The 17939-nt window shown below is 43.4% G+C and overlaps 1 protein-coding gene across 1 annotated transcript in view; it reads right to left on the bottom strand.

Annotated features, from left to right (window-relative positions):
* Window positions 1-1818: 1818 nt before the first annotated feature.
* Window positions 1819-17939, bottom strand: part of zc3h18 (zinc finger CCCH-type containing 18) — a 67495-nt gene continuing 51374 nt past the window's right edge. Inside the window, exons 15-20 of the mRNA XM_063196828.1 lie at window positions 17125-17133; window positions 15653-15879; window positions 10707-10909; window positions 7341-7443; window positions 6825-6924; window positions 1819-3683 (exon numbers count right to left, since the gene is read on the bottom strand). Of these exons, the coding sequence (XP_063052898.1) occupies window positions 3350-3683; window positions 6825-6924; window positions 7341-7443; window positions 10707-10909; window positions 15653-15879; window positions 17125-17133 (976 nt within the window). The 3' untranslated portion in view covers window positions 1819-3349. The remainder of the gene's footprint in view (window positions 3684-6824; window positions 6925-7340; window positions 7444-10706; window positions 10910-15652; window positions 15880-17124; window positions 17134-17939) is intronic.

The following is a 17939-nucleotide window of genomic DNA, read 5'->3' as shown; positions in this document are numbered from 1 at the left end:
TCCATACAGACTACTAAATGTAATGCAATGCAAATGCACTTGACACCTACATCATGACTTCCCCACATCTTCACTCACTAATGTAAGACACACCATTGAGCATTTGCTTACTCTCTGGTTTGACTGTATGTAAAAGAAGGGACACGGCACACTCATATCTGTGAATCACATTTGAGTTTTTCTTTTACTTCAGACATGTAAAAGTTGTATCTTTTAACCGACATGTTTCGACGGTATAACTTCCGTCTTCATCGGTAAAAGTAAAAGAAGTGTAAAAGTGATATAAAAGAAAAACTCAAATGTGATTTAAACAGTTAGACATAATGGGGAGTCATGGGTGGCAGTCATGGGTGAGCGGTTAGGGTGTCAGACTTGCATCCCAGAAGTTGCCGGTTCGACTCCCGACCCGCCAGGTTGGTGGGGGGAGTAATCAACCAGTGCTCTCCCCCATCCTCCTCCATGACTGAGGTACCCTGAGCATGGTACCGTCCCACCGCACTGCTCCCCATGGGGCGCCACTGAGGGCTGCCCCCTTGCACGGGTGAGGCATAAATGCAATTTCGTTGTGTGCAGTGTGCAGTGTTCACTTGTGTGCTGTGGAGTGCTGTGTCACAATGACAATGGGAGTTGGAGTTTCTCAATGGGCTTTCACTAATGAACGCTATACATAGCCTACATACAGTCAATCCGGAAAGTACTCACAGCGCTTCACTTCAACCATGCTTGACTAGCCAGATGATGCACTTTTTGTGTAAAACTCACTTGTTTACCACCACACATGCTTGACGCCATCTGAAGCAAATTTGTTTATCTTGGTCTCAAGAGAAATGAACAGACCAAGGATATGGATCACTGGAACCATGTTGTGTGGTCTGATGAGACCAAGATAGACAAATTTGCTTTAGATGGTGTCAAGCATGTGTGTTGGTAAAGTGAATTTGACCAAAAAAGTGCATCATCTGGCTCGTCAAGCATGGTAGTGGGACTGACATCGTTTGGGGATGTATGAATGCCGTCAACATTGGAAATATGAATAACACCTAAAGAAGCATGCATGTCAACATGCACTGTGACTACAGAAGCAGATCATGATACTCTCCATAGGATTTCATTCAAAACTCACACCCATCTATTTTAGCCAGGTGCAGACTCAAAATGTACAATTTCAATGTACTGAAAGGTTGAAACACACACCGATGACCTCCCTTTCAATCCCTTTTCATTTCGAAATGAAAAAATGAATGTAGTTGCTGCCAAAGGTGTTTGTACAAAGCATTAAGCAAAGGCTGTGAATACTTTTGTAAATATGATTTCTTTGTTTTTTATTTTTATAAATTTTCAAAACTGTCAAGACAACTTGTTTTTCACATGGTCATAATGGAATAATTTGTGTAGGATTTTGACAAGAGAAATTCAATTGTAGCATTTGGAATAAGGCTGTAAGATGATAAAATTTTAAAAAAGTGAAGCGCTGTGAGTACTTTCCGGATTGACTGTATCTGTGAATTACCGCATCACAGAAATATAACACGGCATGCGAATGAATGCACTAGACACCTACACCACGACTTCCCCACATCTTTACTCCCTAATGTACAGTAAGGCACACCATTGAGCATTTGCTTACTGTCTGGTTTGACATACAGTATGTAAAAGAAGGGACATTACACGCTCAAATGTGAATTACCGCATCACAGAAATGGCTCGGAGAGGAATTTAGTTGTCGTTTGATATGTAACTACACTTCCGTAATGGAATGGAGGTCTGCAAAGAACAAAAGTATAAAAAAAAACAGACAAAGGGGAAACAGTCAGTCAATCTCTTTATCAAAATAGTTTATTTAGAAGCTTTTTTTTTCCTGTCACAAAAAAGCTCGAGGGAGCAGCTCCTCATTTTCAGACGTCCCAGATACAACCTCTCACACTTGTCTCAACTAAAAAACAAAACAAGGGACGAGTAAAACTGTTTTTATTACTGGAGTTGAGCTAGAAAACGAAACAATTTTTTAAAATTAAAAAAAAAAAAAAAAGCAATATTTCACATCACTGTCATTCGAGCTCTAGAATAATAGACTTTTCTTTTTAAAAGAAACTTGCTTGTCTTCGGCTTTCTATTAATTGTACACACTTGGAGGATGACCAGTTGAAAAAAACACCCAAACAGTTTAGGGACTTGAAACAGTTGAGAGTTTGAAATGAGAAATAGTCAACATCACATTGGACAAGGTGGAGGAGGGGTCACTGGCAAGGGACTGAGAGGAGGGTGTTGGGTCGTATAAATCAAATAGACAAGAAATAAAGCGCAGCTGTAAGGTGAATCACCACGTTATCGAGATGCCGCACTTAATCTTCAGAATCTTCAGTGTATCGTACATCAAGCACAGCAATTCCTATTCTCAGCGCTCCCATTCACAAACAGGACAAGAACACGGGGGAGTAGAGAGAGAGAGAGAGAGAGAGAGAGAGAGAGAGAGAGAGAGAGAGAGAGAGAGAGAGAGAGAGAGAGAGAGAGAGAGAGAGAGAGAGAGAGAGAGAGAGAGAGAGAGAGAGACAGAAAGAGGTGGGGTAGAGGGCCTTTTTTTAGTGAACCTGGAGAGATGAACTGTATTTATTGTTTGTTATTAATAAAAAATAAAAATAAAAAATGAAAAAGAAAATCTCCTAGAGTTCATTTCAGGGAGAGGAGAGGAGAGGGGTGACCTCTTCCCTCTCCACACATCTACAACATCCGTATAAAATCTACACAAACCCCTCCCAAAAGGACACACACAAACCAAGACTGGCATCTCCAGCGGCGGCCCACGCTCTCTGCTGCTTTAGATTGTTTGTTTTTGCTGTTGCTTTTCTTTATTTTTTATTTGTCCGTCCGTCCGTCCGTCCATCCATCCATCTTTACATCAATCCGTCTGTCCATCCTGTCTTCAAACTGCTAGTCCATGCCTCCATTTTCCTCTCTGCAGCGAGAGCCGTGAGTACTGTACGAACAGCCGCCGAGACCGATGCGTACTGTATGAACAGCCACCAGAGCGCTTTGCTCAGCTGAGAGGGTGTTTGGGGTGGAAGAACAAAGAAGAGGAGGAAGAGGAGGAGGAGGAGGAAGAGGACGAGGACGAGGAGGCGGCAGATGAACAGGGGTGGAGAGGGAAAGAGAGAGAGAGAATAACAAAGACAGCAGGGGAGGAGAGGAGAGAGGGAGGTGTGGCTCTTCTCTTCTCTATTCCTCCCCCCTCCGCCCTCCTCCTGCGGTCCCCTCCCTTCGGTGTGTCGTGTCGTGTCATCTGCGGCCCGTTGTTGTTTGGCGTCCATCTTGTCTGTGCGTCCATCTTGTCTGTCCGTATGTCCGGCCGGCTCTACTTGCCGGGTATCTTGGCTCTCTTGCGAGCGATGGCGTCCTCCACGGCCTTCAGCTGCTTCAGCAGCTCCTCTCGCCGGCTCAGCGTGTTGCTGGGCTTCCCAGAACCAGAACCCGACCCTCCTGCACCACCACCACCACCAGCACCAGCACCGCCCATGGCAGAGCTGGAGCCAGACGCAGACCCGGAGGAAGGCATGGCGGGGCCCGAAGAGCCGGCGGGGCCCGCAGAGCCAGAGGAGGCCGGGCCTGTGGGTTTGCCTGGCGGCATGGACCCTGGACCCTTGCCAGAAGACTTGGGGGATGGCGACGGGGAGAGCGGTCGCTTTCGGCTGCACAACATAAAAGAAGAGGGGGAGAGATATGAGAATGGACGCACGCACACACGCACGCACACAAAAACAAAAACAAAGAAAAAAAACCCAGTGTTTGATTTAGTTTATAGTTTTTTAGACTTAGACTTCTTTATTGTCCATTAAATTTACATGGAATGGAAAATTAGCTTTGGTGATGGCACAAAGACACACAAGACAAACAGAAATCACAGTCAACACAATAAGAATAAATAGATACAGTGCCCTCCATAATTATTGGCACCCCTGGTTGAGATGTGTTAAAAGCCTTAAAATAAATTCAGTGTTTATTGCAGAAGAATACTGTCACACTGAAAATTGTAGGAAAATGTAGCCTTCAACTCAAATGAATTGTAAGAAAATAAAAAAATCCCTGACTGAAAAATAATTATTTTTCATTAAATCACCTGTTCCACAATTATTGGCACCCTTAACAATTCCCAGGAAATAAATATAATTGAAGCATTTCTGTCATTTCTACAGTAGTTTACAAAGTTTACCAGAGTATGTAGGAACATTTAATTAGTAATTCATCACTTCCTGTTTCCCTGGGGTATAAATATGACGTGACACCGAGGCCATTTCTCTTATCCACTCTTAAACATGGGAAAGACAAAGGAACACAGCATACAAGTGAGGCAGATGTGCGTCGACCTTCACAGGTCAGGCAGAGTCTACAAGAAGATTGCCACTCAACTGCAGCTGCCCATATCCACTGTGAGAGGAATAATTAAGAAGTTCAAAACAACTGGAACAGTGGTAAACAAGCCTGGACGAGGACCCAAGTTTATTTTGCCACCACGCACAGTGAGGAGGATGGTAAGAGAAATCAAAAGATCTCCAAAGCTCACTGTTACAGAATTACAACAAATGGTAGCATCCTGGGGTCACAAAGTCTCCAAATCAACCATCAGGCGCTGTCTACACGCCAACAAGCTGTTTGGGAGGCATGCACGGAGAAAACCTTTCCTCACTCACAATCATAAACGCAAGCGTCTAGAGTTCGCCAAGCGGTATTGGGGCTTCAACTGGGACCGTGTGCTTTGGTCAGATGAGACCAAGATTGAGCTTTTTGGCAACAAACACTCTAAGTGGGTCTGGCGTACCACGAAAGATGCGCATGCTGAAAAGCACCTCATACCCACTGTGAAGTATGGGGGTGGGTCAGTGATGCTGTGGGGCTGTTTCGCTTCCAAAGGCCCTGGGAACCTTGTTAGGGTGCATGGCATCATGAATGCTTTGAAATACCAGGACATTTTAAATCAAAATCTGTTGCCCTCTGCCCGAAAGCTGAAGCTGGGTCGTCACTGGGTCTTTCAGCAAGACAATGACCCTAAACATATGGCCAAATCTACACAGAAATGGTTCACCAGACACAAAATCAAGCTCCTCCCATGGCCATCTCAGTCCCCTGACCTCAACCCCACTGAGAACCTGTGGGGTGAGCTGAAGAGGAGAGTACAGAGGAGAAGACCCAGGTCTCTGGATGATTTAGAGAGATTCTGCAAAGAGGAATGGCTGAAGATCCCTCTTTCTGTCTTTTCCCATCTTGTGAAACATTATAGGAGAAGATTAGGTGCTGTTTTGTTGGCAAAAGGGGGTTGTACAAAATATTAACACCAGGGGTGCTAATAATTGTGACACACATTATTTGATGTCAAATAATTATTTCTTTATGTGGGATTTTTTCCCCACTGAATAAATGCACTTGTATTGAAGGTTGGATTTTTCTCTTTTTTTCCATTTAGATCCCTTATTATTTAGAAAAAAAATAAAATAATTGGAAGCTAAAAAACACATCTCAACCAGGGGTGCCAATAATTATGGAGGGCACTGTATATATGTAGATGATAAGATAAAACCTGAAAATAATATGTGAATATATATATATATATATATATATATATAAATAATATGTATATATATATATATATATATATATATATAAATAATATGAATTGGTTCCTATAAAGTAATGCTGTGTGTGTGCGTGCGCGCACATGTACATGCGTGTTAGTTGCTGGACTTGGGGGAGGAGAATAGTGCTGTATGTGACAGCGTGAGGCTAGGGATCGTCGCGAGTGTTTATGTTTATGCTTGTGCTTGTGTCCTTAGTTGCAGATCTCATACACACGACACGACACGGCCCCTTCTCCGGGCTTTTTATGAGCTGTAATGGTGAGCTGGTCTATAAAGGCCACTGTGTTGTGGAGAGAGGATGTACCCGGCCAAGAGGAAGCTGTGGCCCAGCAGATGGGGATGTGAGCAGCGCTCAGCACTCACGTCACATACTGTGATTTTTAAAAATTCAATACATTACATCACATTATATTACATTTGGAATACCACTTTTCAACCAAACCGACTTACATGGGAGGACCTAGTCACCATCAACAACACTAGCAGATACAACGTGTATGGAATTCAATATGTGGATATGCGAGTTTGTGAGTGATGTTGGCCCATGTATGGTGTTGTATTCACATAAATGTATAGATCAGTAGTGGTGTGCATTGGCACGGCCTTCATGATTCGATTACAATTCGGGAGATTTCGTTTCGCATCGATTCAATCCAATTCTATGATTCATTGTAATGCATTACATGTCTACATTTTTACATTTCATTTTTTTTTATCAGTTATGAAGCAATACAGGCAATCAGACACTGAACAACATGTTACTGGCTGTTTTGTCAGTCATGCAGTCAGTTCTTTTCTACCAGCAAAAAAGAATTTTCACTACCATCTGGTCAGTTGTTAGGTGTTAATTTAGAGCTCTGTACACATACTGAATATTGTGAATGTGTGCAATGTTATGTGTGTGTGTGTGTGTGTGTGTGTATGGAAGCACATGTGAGACGTGTCTCCTGTACGCACCTTTTTCATCACTAGTCAATTTGGCTGGTAGAATTTAAATCTTACGAGCCAATCGCACACTCACTACCAGTCAAAGTGGCTAGTAACTTCTCTTTACTACCAGCCAGCTTTCACCAGCATTTGGCCAGTTGTCAGGTGTACATGAGTCCTGTACACATATATTGTGAATCTGTGCAGTGTGTGAGTGTGAGTGTGTGTGTGTATCGAAGCACAGGTGAGAGGCGTCTCCTCTTCTGTACGCACCTTTCCCCAGGTGGGGGCATGAGGCGGGGGCCCTGGCCTCGGGGCCTCTCCATTCTGGGGGAGAGGGGGGGTCGTCCTCCAGGCATCCTCCTGTCCCGACCTGCCACTCAAAACACACGGGGACAACCACATAAGTTAAAACTGACAAAAAAGTCTGCTTAAACTAGTCAATGAAGAGTAGGCCAACTAATCATGAACAGCAGGCCGACAGTTTTGTGAAGGCAGTGTTTTGCATTCACTACAATCTAACTTGCTCTACAGAAAAAAACCTTAAAAATGTAAAAAAAAAAAAAAAAAAAAAAAAGAGAAACTGAAAACTTAAGGCCTAAAATAATTTGATGTGTGTCGCCATACTGGAAAGCACATGTATAGTGATACGTATGGTATCGTATCGTGACCCCTGTATCAGGATGTGTATGGTATGGCTAGGTGGTTGGCAGTACCCAGCCCTAGTGTGCATGGCTGTGTGTGTGTGCGTGTGTGTGTGTGCGTGCGTGCGTGCAGGTATGTGCTCACCTCTGTCTGGGGACATGGCTATCCTCTTGCTGAGGGGGGATGTTGGCCGCTCCTTATCGGATGGGAAAAAACGTTTCCTGTTGCCTCGATCTGGCTGCTGCTGCTGCATACAAACACACACACACACACACGCACACACACACACACACACACACACACACACACACACACACACACACACACACACACACACACACACACACACACACACGCACGCACGCACGCACGCACGCACGTACGTACACAAAGGAACACACACACACATAAACACACACACGTACGCACAGGAACACACACACGCACACAAACACACATGAACACAAGCACACACATGAACACATGAACACACGAACGCACGCACGCACAGGAACACACACACATGAACACAAACACACACACACGAACACACACACGCACACACGCCCAACACAGGAATTCACTCGAATTATTTGTTGTTGTTAATGATCTTACTGTCACACATGCTTATCTCACTTAGCAGCGATAACATTTCAATAGAAAAGCCACAACAAAGAAGTACTATTACAGCAAGGGGATACCACTGCAAACTTAAAGGGACACTGTGTAAGATTTTTAGTTGTTCATTTCCAGAATTCATGCTGCCCATTCACTAATGTTACCTTTTTCATGAATACTTACCACCAGCATCAAATTCTAAGTATTCATTATGACTGGAAAAATTGCACTTTTCATATATGAAAAGGCGGATCTTCTCCATGGTCTGCCATTTTGAATTTTCAAAAATAGCCATTTTTAGCTGCAAAAATGACTGTACTTGGGCCATACTAGAAAATATTAGTTTATTACTCAGTGAACTTTCATGTAACGATCAAATTTGGCAATAGGCAACCCAGTTTCAATGAGCAGCATAGTTGCAGTACCTTTTTGACCATTGCCTGCACAGTGTCCCTTTAATACAAGGGGAAAAACGGAGGAATGATGACGGGCATATCAACAATCAAACCTGGATGAAAGCTTTTATGTCTTCATGGCTTAAGTGTAGTTCCAGCTCACTACATTCCATGGGTGCATTTCTCAAAAGCGTCGTTGTTAGCCAGTTAGCAACTTGGGTAGTTACCAGTGGGAAATTGCATTGCAAACAACAAAGTAGCTAATGCAGTTAGCAACTATGGTTTCGAGAAATGCATTCCAGCTCTACATGCTTCCCTTTAGAAGAGATTGCTGGACATACATTTTGAAAAGGAAAGGGATATTTTTCAATACTTCAGTTTTATCACCTCCGCTAAGGAGGTTATGCTTTTGGGTGCGTCTGTTTGTCTGTCTGTCAGCAGGATAACTCAAAAAGTTATGCACGGATTTTGATGAAAATATGTGTTGTTGGAAATAACACAAGGAACCATTTTGATTCCGTTTTGGTAGGAATTTTGAAAAAGATTCTTCACCATTGCACGAATGGGGCGAATTTTGCATTCCAGTTTCCAACTCCACAAAAACAAGGCAAAAAGACATAAAAAATGAGGGTGTAACAGTCAAATGTTCTATCAAACAGCTTCCTTGGCAGAGGTCTGCACTGAGTGCATTTCTAGCTTAGATGTGCTATTGCCATTGGTTTAATCGAAAACATACAGAAACACACAGCTTAAGCATCCTTCATACGATCTCTGCAAAAAAATGAAACCTCTTAAAAATATAGGTCGTGGCAAACAATGAGGAAAACATGGGAGAACATTTCTATTATTGCTCGGCACGCACTAAAAATATACCTCTGGCAGGACAAAAGCAATGCTGCACACCTGGTCATGATTCAGTACACCTGTCTTTCACTCATTTCTTGTCAGATTGCAATAATTGTTAGGTACAACATGTACTAAAAATACATGCATGCACTTAAAATACAGGCAAACATGTACTATAAATACCTCTGGCAGGATATAAACAAAGGTGAAGATTTTGTCAGTAGTATACCTGTCACGCTCAATCACTGCTTGTCACATGCGATCTGCCTCCCTTTGTCAAGTTTGCAATACCCAGTCTGCACATGTTCCATAAACAGACTTCCCTTAAAGGGCAACTCCTGCCAATTTCAATGTGCTGTTGTATTGCTCACGCTACCCTTGACTTGTCAGTACCCGGTGATGCCGCATTTTTTGGCTCAGCCCTTTCCGAGATATGAGCTATTGTAATGGGGGCAACTTTTGTTTACATTTCAAAAAAACATTTTTATGTATTCCCAAAAACATCCAAAAGGTTATGCATCATCAGCAGACAGCTAGCAAACAGCGATACCTTTTGGGAAAATATTTGGAGTAGGCCTATGCTCATTTAAAAAAAAAAATGTAAGCAAAAGTTGCTCCCATTAGAATAGCTCATATCTCAGAAAGGGCTGGGCCAAAAACTGCTGCATCATCGGGTACTGACAAGTCAAGGGTAGCGTGAGCAATACAACAGCACATTGAAATTGGCAGGAGTTGCCCTTTAAGGGCCACATGCTTTTAGTTTCTAAAAAACACTTCAAGAGGCTAGTGATGATGGCATGCGTCTTTCCTAAACAACTTCTACCTGTCTGCCATCTATATATAAGCACTCTCACTCTCATGGAAACTGATGACAAGATACAGTTGTAGAATGCAGCGCATGGAAGACTTAAATAGCTCTGGACCTGTTATCATCGTAGCTTGAGAAAGTTGTTATGACGCCTGTGTGTGTGTGTGCGTGCTTGTGCATGTGTGTGCATGTGTGTGTGTGTACACGCTTGTTTGCACATGATGTATGTTACTTTGTTGAGTAGGGTGAGCTTGGCATCCTTGTGCAAGCTGTACCCAGGTGTCCCATGCTGACGTAGCTGCCTGACATGGCGCTCTCGCTCGCTCTCTCTGCAGATAACAGGGTGGGCCCGCATCTGTGTACGTGTGTATTTCTGCACATGTACATATGAGTATTTTCAGAGTTTCCTTGCAAAATGCCTTTAATGCCATTTTTTGACTTCTGTCTTTTATTATTGAAAACGACTGTTCAGACGTGTGTGAATTGTTGGCATTCACCCATTTTGAGAACATACTTTTTGAACATATACTGTATATGAAATGCATTTTGTAATGCACTGCTTAAAACAAAAGTACACATTTGCCAAAATGTTCTGAAATGGATATACGTTGTTTTGCAACTTAGCTCTCCATGTGTACCTTATTGAGCAGCGTGAGCTTGATGTGTTCATGTGAGCCAAACCATCTCTGGGAACCCATGTGATGCAGGTAAGGTGGTGCCTTCTGTTTCTGTGTGTGTGTGTGTGTGTGTGTGTGTGTGTGTGTGTGTGTGTGTGTGTGTGTGTGTGTGTGTGTGTGTGTGTGTGTGTGTGTGTGTGTGTGTGTATATGCATGTGTGTGTTACCTTATTGAGCAGGGTGAGCTTGATGTCCTTGTGTGATCCGTAGCCCCCCGGGGGCCCCATGTGGTGTGGGTGCATGGGGTGGCCCCTGTTGCTGGGGCCCGATCGCTGCATGGAGCCGCCCGAGCCGGGCCTGAAGGGGGGCCCTGACGGACTCATACGCCTCCGCTCGTCTCTGAAGGGCTCCTCTTTCTTTGGGGGCTTGCCTGCACGGAGAGGGAGAGACAGAGAGAGACGAGGGAGGGAGAGGGAGAGGGAGAGGGGGAGAGAGAGAGAGAGAGAGAGAGAGAGAGAGAGAGAGAGAGAGAGAGAGAGAGAGAGAGAGAGAGGGAGGGAGGGAGAGAGAGAGAGAGAGAGAGAGAGAGAGAGAGAGAGAGAGAGATAGAAAGAGAGAGAGATGAAGAGGGAGAGAGGGGGGGAGGAGACATTATATGCTTGTTCACATAGGGACAAAGACACGCAAAAACACACACACACACACAGGTGCGCACACACACAAATACACACACTGTTTAAATCAGATATTCTTTGGTCTTTTATGCCATTATTTGGACAGAACAGGAGCGAGTGAATGACAGGAAATGAAAATGAGTGGAAGCAAGACGTGCGGAAGAATGGGGAAATGACCTCGGGTCAGACTCAAACCCGAACCCTGGATTCAAAGTCGGGTACCTGAAGGGCCCCACTGAGCTATGACGCTTCCAACACACAGTTTAAATTGAATGTCATCGCTGTCTGGCAGAAACCTTGTTTCTCTCAATTTTTTTTAATGATTTAGTTAAAGGGACACTGTGCAGGAAATGGTCAAAAAAGGTACTGCAACTATGCTTCTCATTGAAACTGGGCAGCCTATTGCCAAATTTGATCTTTACATGAAAGTTTACTAAGTAATAAACAAATATTTCCTAGTATGGTCCAAGTAGAGTCATTTTTGCCGCTAAAAATGGCTATTTTTGGAAATTCAAAATGGCGGACCATGGAGAAGATCCCCTTTTTCACATTTGAAAAGTGCAATTTTTCCGGTCATAATGAATACTTAGAATTTGATGGTGGTGGTAAGTATTCATGAAAAAGGTAACATTAGTGAATGGGCAGCATGAATTCTGGAAATAAACAACTACAAATCTTACACAGTGTCCCTTTAAAGGGACACTGTGCAGGAAATGGTCAAAAAGGGTACTGGAACTATGCTGCAAATTGAAAATGGGCTGCCTATTGCCAAATTTCAACTTTTCATGAAAGTTTCCAAAGTAATAAACTAATATTTTCTAGTATGGTCCAAGTACAGTCATTTTTGCAGCTAAAAATGGCTATTTCTGGAAATTCAAAATGGCGAACCATGGAGAAGATCCCCCTTTTCATGTAAGAAAAGTGCAATTTTTTCAGTCATAATGAATACTTAGAATTTTATGGTGGTGGTAAGTATTCATAAAAAAGGTAACATTAATGAATGGGAAGCATGAATTCTGGAAGAAAAACAACTAAAAATCTCACACAGTGTCCCTTTAAAACCATTATTTTTGAAAATAAAAAGATTGCATGCAATAATTTATAAAAGTCATATTCTCATAGAAATGGCCAACAGTACTGATTTATATGTTTTAAAATGCCAATAATAAATAATTAGCAAGTGATAGGTGGAGCTGCAAGGTTTCTCCCGGACAACACCGACATTCTTGTCTAGACGCGCGCGGGCGCACACGCACGCACACGCGCGGACACCGTAGAAAACGCTGAGTTGGCGTGACCACTCATGAAGAACGAAAAGAGGATACACACATGCATCCTATTCACGAGTCTTTTTCACAAACAAGGTCACACACAAACAGAAAAAAAAATATCCTAAGGAATTTGGGGGGAGGAAATTAAATCATAAGAAAAAACACCCAAAGCTACCAACGGATCAACATGGTCAGCATGATTGTCTATCTACAGCAAAAGTGAAAGAGCCACAGCTCCAACCACACTACGATGACAGCACTAAGTACACAGAGGGTGCGGAGTACACAGCGCTCTGCCTTTTGTGTAGTGACATCAGTGACTCACGAGACTTTACTCTAAAAAGGACCTGTGTGACTTCCAGAGGAAATACAAAGTTCCTTCCTTGGTTACCTCTGTATATGCACAATTGTTTATAAGTGTGTGTGTAGAGTAGAGTAGGGTACTTTTATTAACTGTGTATGTGTGTGTGTGTGTGAGCACGCACTTTTATTAATTGTGTACTGAAGTGCTTTTATTAATTGTGTGTGTGTGTATGTGTGTGTGTGTGTGTGTGTGTGTGTGTGTGTGTGTGTGTGTGTGTGTGTGTGTGTGTGTGTGTGTGTGTGTGTGTGTGTGTGTGTGTGTGTGTGTGTGTGTGTGTGTGTGTGTCCACGTATGCGCTTGTTATACTACTATTGTGAGGACCAAAACCTGACATTTCACCTCTTCTGTGAGGTCATTTGTGGTTGCGAGGACATTTTTGTCTGTCCTCACAGCCATTAAATATGGTGTTAATGAAAGAATGAAAAAGTTCAAAAACATTTGTTTACTGACAAGTTAGGGTTGGGGATGGTTTTGGTCAGGGCACAGTTTAGCATTCACTAGCTCTGAATGCTAGTAAAATGCATTGGAGTCAATGGAAGGTCCTCACAAAGATAATAATACTATACGTGTGTGTGTGTGTGTGTGTGTGTGTGTGCGTGCGTGCGTGCGCGCGCGTGCATGCATGCGTGCCTGCCATGTGTGCTTATTAGTTTTTTTGTGTGTCAGTACTTTTGTGTGTCAGTACTTTCTGTGTAAGCTTTTGCTACTTTTGCCTGCAACCAAATCTACCTTCGGGTACAAATAAAGTTACCTTACCTTACCTTACCTTACCTATGAGGACATAATGATTGTCATTACAACTACTGATACTACTGACGCTGTCTATTCTTGGTTATTTGGTAGTTATTGACAAAAGTTGAAGTAAAAACAAAATCCTTTGCTGACAGGTTAGGGCTCTGGATGGTGGACTTAGCACTCTGGTTTAATTATAATGAGAGCCAATGACGATCCTATCAAGCATAGAAAAACGTGTGTGTGCGCGCACGCGCGTGTGTGTGCGCATGTGCATGTGTGCACGTGCATGCGTGTGTGCCCAATTGCACTAAATTGCAAGTAGAAAAATAGGACGGTAGACAAGACTAGAATATAATGGAATAGATAATATAATGGAAAATAATATAATCATATAATGGAATAATGGATAATATAATATAATATAATGTAATGTAATATAATATAATATAATAGAAAACAAACTTGCTGCCCTATTGTCACTAGCATGAAGCTTAAAATGCTTAAAATGCCACAACTGCTCGGCATGCACTCTAAATATACACCTCTGGAAAAAACGATAGTGACGTCTTTCTGTGCCGCAGGCAAACACGCACTGTTTGTCAACAAAGACTTTTTGTTTTTTTGCACGGTTTGCACATGTTCCATAAACAGATCAGATTAATGGTCGTCAGTTACGATAACCACTCTTCACCAGCCAGGAACACATATGCAGCCAGCACCAACGTGTGGCAAGCGTATGTGTGGCAGCAATGTGTGGCTGCGCATTTCTACGAGCCTCTGTGAGCCTGTACACACAGACACATGCATATTGAACAATTATGTGAGTGCTTTGCAGGAGTGGTCTGGCATGGGCAAACGGGAGCGTGTGTGTGTGTGTGTGTGTGTGTGTGTGTGTGTGTGTGTGTGTGTGTGTGTGTGTGTGTGTGTGTGTGTGTGTGTGTGTGTGTGTGTGTGTGTGTGTGTGTGTGTGTGTGTGTGTGTGTGTGTGTGTGTGTATGCACTAGGGATAGTAATTGCTGCCACACACTATTAGAAAATCGATGATCACTATCCGTAAAATTGACCATTGACATACAACATTGGCACTAGCGTAGGCTAACAGCTGTATAAGTGTAGCTTACTGTGGAAAAGTTTGCTTTTGCAATGCCAAATCAGAATCAACTTTATACGAAATAATTCCCAAATAGTTACAGATTATAGTTCCTGCTGTGAGCAAGATATAATAGCTTATTGGCGTTAGCTATTGACACACTGTTGGCACTGGTAAGGGTAGTTTACCTGGGAAAAGCCTTGTTGTTACCAAAGCAGAAGTAAAATACATGGAATGATTCCCAAATAGTTGCAGATTATAGTCCATGTTTACAAATCCATCAAAAAGTGCAGATTTACAGTGTGAATGATTTATTGGTAAATGCAGTGCCCCGTTCCTGTTGACGCACAACATGCAAGGCTTCTCTTTGGCTATAAACAGTGTGTGGGGGGACTTTCTGACACACCATACATTCACATTTGCTAAGCAAATTTTGAAATTTCACGAAACTATGTTCTAATCTTCATTGTCACTTAACACATTAAGGAAGGTCAACACAGAATTTTTATGTGGCCCTTGAATGGCTGGCCCTTTGAATTTTAGAATTCAAAAAGACTACTCTAAATTCGAATGTATATCGAATATTTGGAAATGTAGTCCTATTCCTATCGCACATGGGTGCATGTGTGTGGGTGTGTGTGTGCGCGTACCTCTGCCTTTGTTGGGCCCCTGTTTGCCCTGTGTGTGTGTGCTTGCATGTGCACGTGTGTGTGTGTGTGTGTGTGTGCGTGCATGTGCACGTGTGTGTGAGTGAGATCCTCTATCATTATTGGGCCCCTGGTTGTCTGTGTGTGTGTGTGTGTGTGTGTGCGTGTGCGTGTGCGTGCACGCTTGTCTGTGTGTGTGTGTGTGTGTGTTCCTCTATCTTTGTTGGGCCCCTGGTTGTCTGTCTGTGTATGTGTGTGCGTGCATGTGCACGCTTGTGTGTGTTCCTCTATCTTTGTTGGGCCCCTGGTTGTCTGTGTGTGTGTGTGTGTGTGTGTGTGTGTGTGTGTGTGCGTGCGTGCGTGCGTGTGTGCGTGCGCGCGTGCGTGCGTACCTCTGTCTTTGTTTGGCCCCTGGTTGTCCCTGGGGGGCCCGCGGCCCTCACGTCCCTCCCTGCCCTCCCGGCCCTTGCGGGGGTGTCCTGGCGTAGGCGACCGCGAGCTGGCCGAGGACACGGGACTGGCCAAGTCAGCGTACATGTCGTCAGAGTCGGCACTACGCACAGAACTACTACTGGACGAGGCAGACGACTCAGAAGACACACTACTCACACTCAGAGACCTGGCAGAGGGAGAGGTAGAGAGAGGGATGAGGTGAAGGTGGGAAGGATAGAGAGAGGCATGAGGTGAAGGGAGGGAGAGGTAGAGAGAGGGATAAAGTGAAGGGAGGGAGGGAGAGGTAGAGACAGAGAAAAGGATAAAGTGATGGGAGGGAGAGGAAGAGAGATGGATGAGGTGAAGACGGGGAGCGAGAGGTAGAGAGAGGGATGAGGTGAACGGAGGGAGGGAGTGGTAGAAAGAAGGATGGGGTGAAGTAAGGGAGAGGTAGAGAGAGGGATGAAGTGAAGGTAGGGAGGGAGAGGTAGAGAGAGGGATAATGTGAAGGGAGGGAGAGGTAGAGAGAGGGATGAGGTGAAGAGAGGGAGAGGTAGAGAGAGGGATGAAGTGAGGGGAGGGAGAGGTAGAGAGAAGGATGATGAAGTGAAGGTATGGAGGGAGAGGTAGAGGGAGGGATGAGGTGAAGGGAGAGAGGGAGGGATAGAGAGAAAGGGGAGGGGCAGAGAGGGCCAGCAGGAGAGAAACAAATTAAAACAGAGAATACAAGAGAGAAAGGGAGAATAGGGAGGAAGGATGAGAGGGAAAGCAAAGGGAGGTATGAGAGGAAAAGATGAGATGAAGGGATGAGATAAAGGGAGAAAGGAGAGCAATAGAGGGGGATGAGAGGTGTAGAGAAGGACAGAGTTAGATGTCCAAGTTAAAAAAAAATTGCTTGTTTGTCCATGTTTATTGCCATTGTCACATCTATGGGCTTAGCAACAGTTGATGGCAACATAGGCATTAGTATAATTAAGTTAAAACATAAAGAGCCTAATTCAAAGAGTGTAAAAATGCCGGTCAATTCTTTAAGCTTCCTTTGCTTCAGACGACATGTTAAAGTTTTATCTTTTACCTGACATGTTTGTCTCACATGGGTGTCGATGTGTGACGTGCAATGTCATCATCACAACATCAGCTGATTTTAAGATTTCAAAACACGTCACGCATCAACATCCATGTGACCCTCTGATGAAGACGGAAGTTGTCAGGTAAAAGATAAAAACTTTCACATGTCTAAAACAAACAATTAGACCTAATGAACGTCATACATCTAAAAATACGGGTGCAGTCAAGTGTGCAAGTTAATGATAACACTAACAAAGGGGGTTAAAATATCTGAGCTATGTGAAAAGAAATGCATGGTGGTACACACAGTGATGTCACCAACAGGTGTGTGTGTGTAGTGTGAAAACACTGGAGAAAAAGATACCTGGATTTCCTGGGGATTTCAAGCGATGCAGACGGTTCAATCATTTGCAGATATAGATAAAGAGAAAAGAAGAAGGGCACAGACAGAGACAGAAAAAGGGAAACACAAAGGGGTTACTTTTATTGAGGAGGGTTACTCTTATTCTGACTAAAGTCACTTAAAGAGTGTGGAAAGTGGATTCCGATATTTAAGTGTGTGTGTGTGAGTGTGGGTGTGTATAAGAGGAAGAAATTATTTCTGGTTGACTAAAGCCTGCTGCACACTGGGCAATACGGTCACCGCATCACCGGAGTGGTAGCCACCAAGTGGACACCTTATTACCTCAGAAAAACTCCCACAAGCAAGGTCTAGTAGTGGCTGGTTTGAAACATGGCGGACGGAGCAGAAAATGCCACCAAACTTCTTTATTTGCACACCAAAAAAATTGTGTTACTGATAAAGATAATGTGTGAAAAGTATTGCAGTGTATGGTGATGAATTTGGTTTTCATAATTTCGTATCAAATCATAACTGCTTGTTTTCTTGTTCACCTATCTAGTGTGGATTATATAATGATAAAGTTTGAACATTATCGCCGTTTTTAACAGCTTAAAACGGCGTAATTTTGATATTTATCTATTATTTTTTTAGAAGATCCGCAGGAAATCCTAAAGTGTTTATCATCACCATAGCAACAGCTCTCTTTACCGCACGGTCAGGCACGGTATTTTCCGGACGAGTTGAAATATTTTAACGTATGCGGAGGCTCTCGGATATAGACTTTCTTCCGCACCGGACTATCCGGACCCCAACCGCATACGGAATGCGGTTCTCCA

This window comes from Engraulis encrasicolus, chromosome 4, assembly GCF_034702125.1.
Source record: "Engraulis encrasicolus isolate BLACKSEA-1 chromosome 4, IST_EnEncr_1.0, whole genome shotgun sequence".
Classification (NCBI taxonomy): domain Eukaryota; kingdom Metazoa; phylum Chordata; class Actinopteri; order Clupeiformes; family Engraulidae; genus Engraulis; species Engraulis encrasicolus.
Note: the sequence above shows the minus strand (reverse complement) of the source record. Positions and strands in the feature narration are given on the sequence as shown.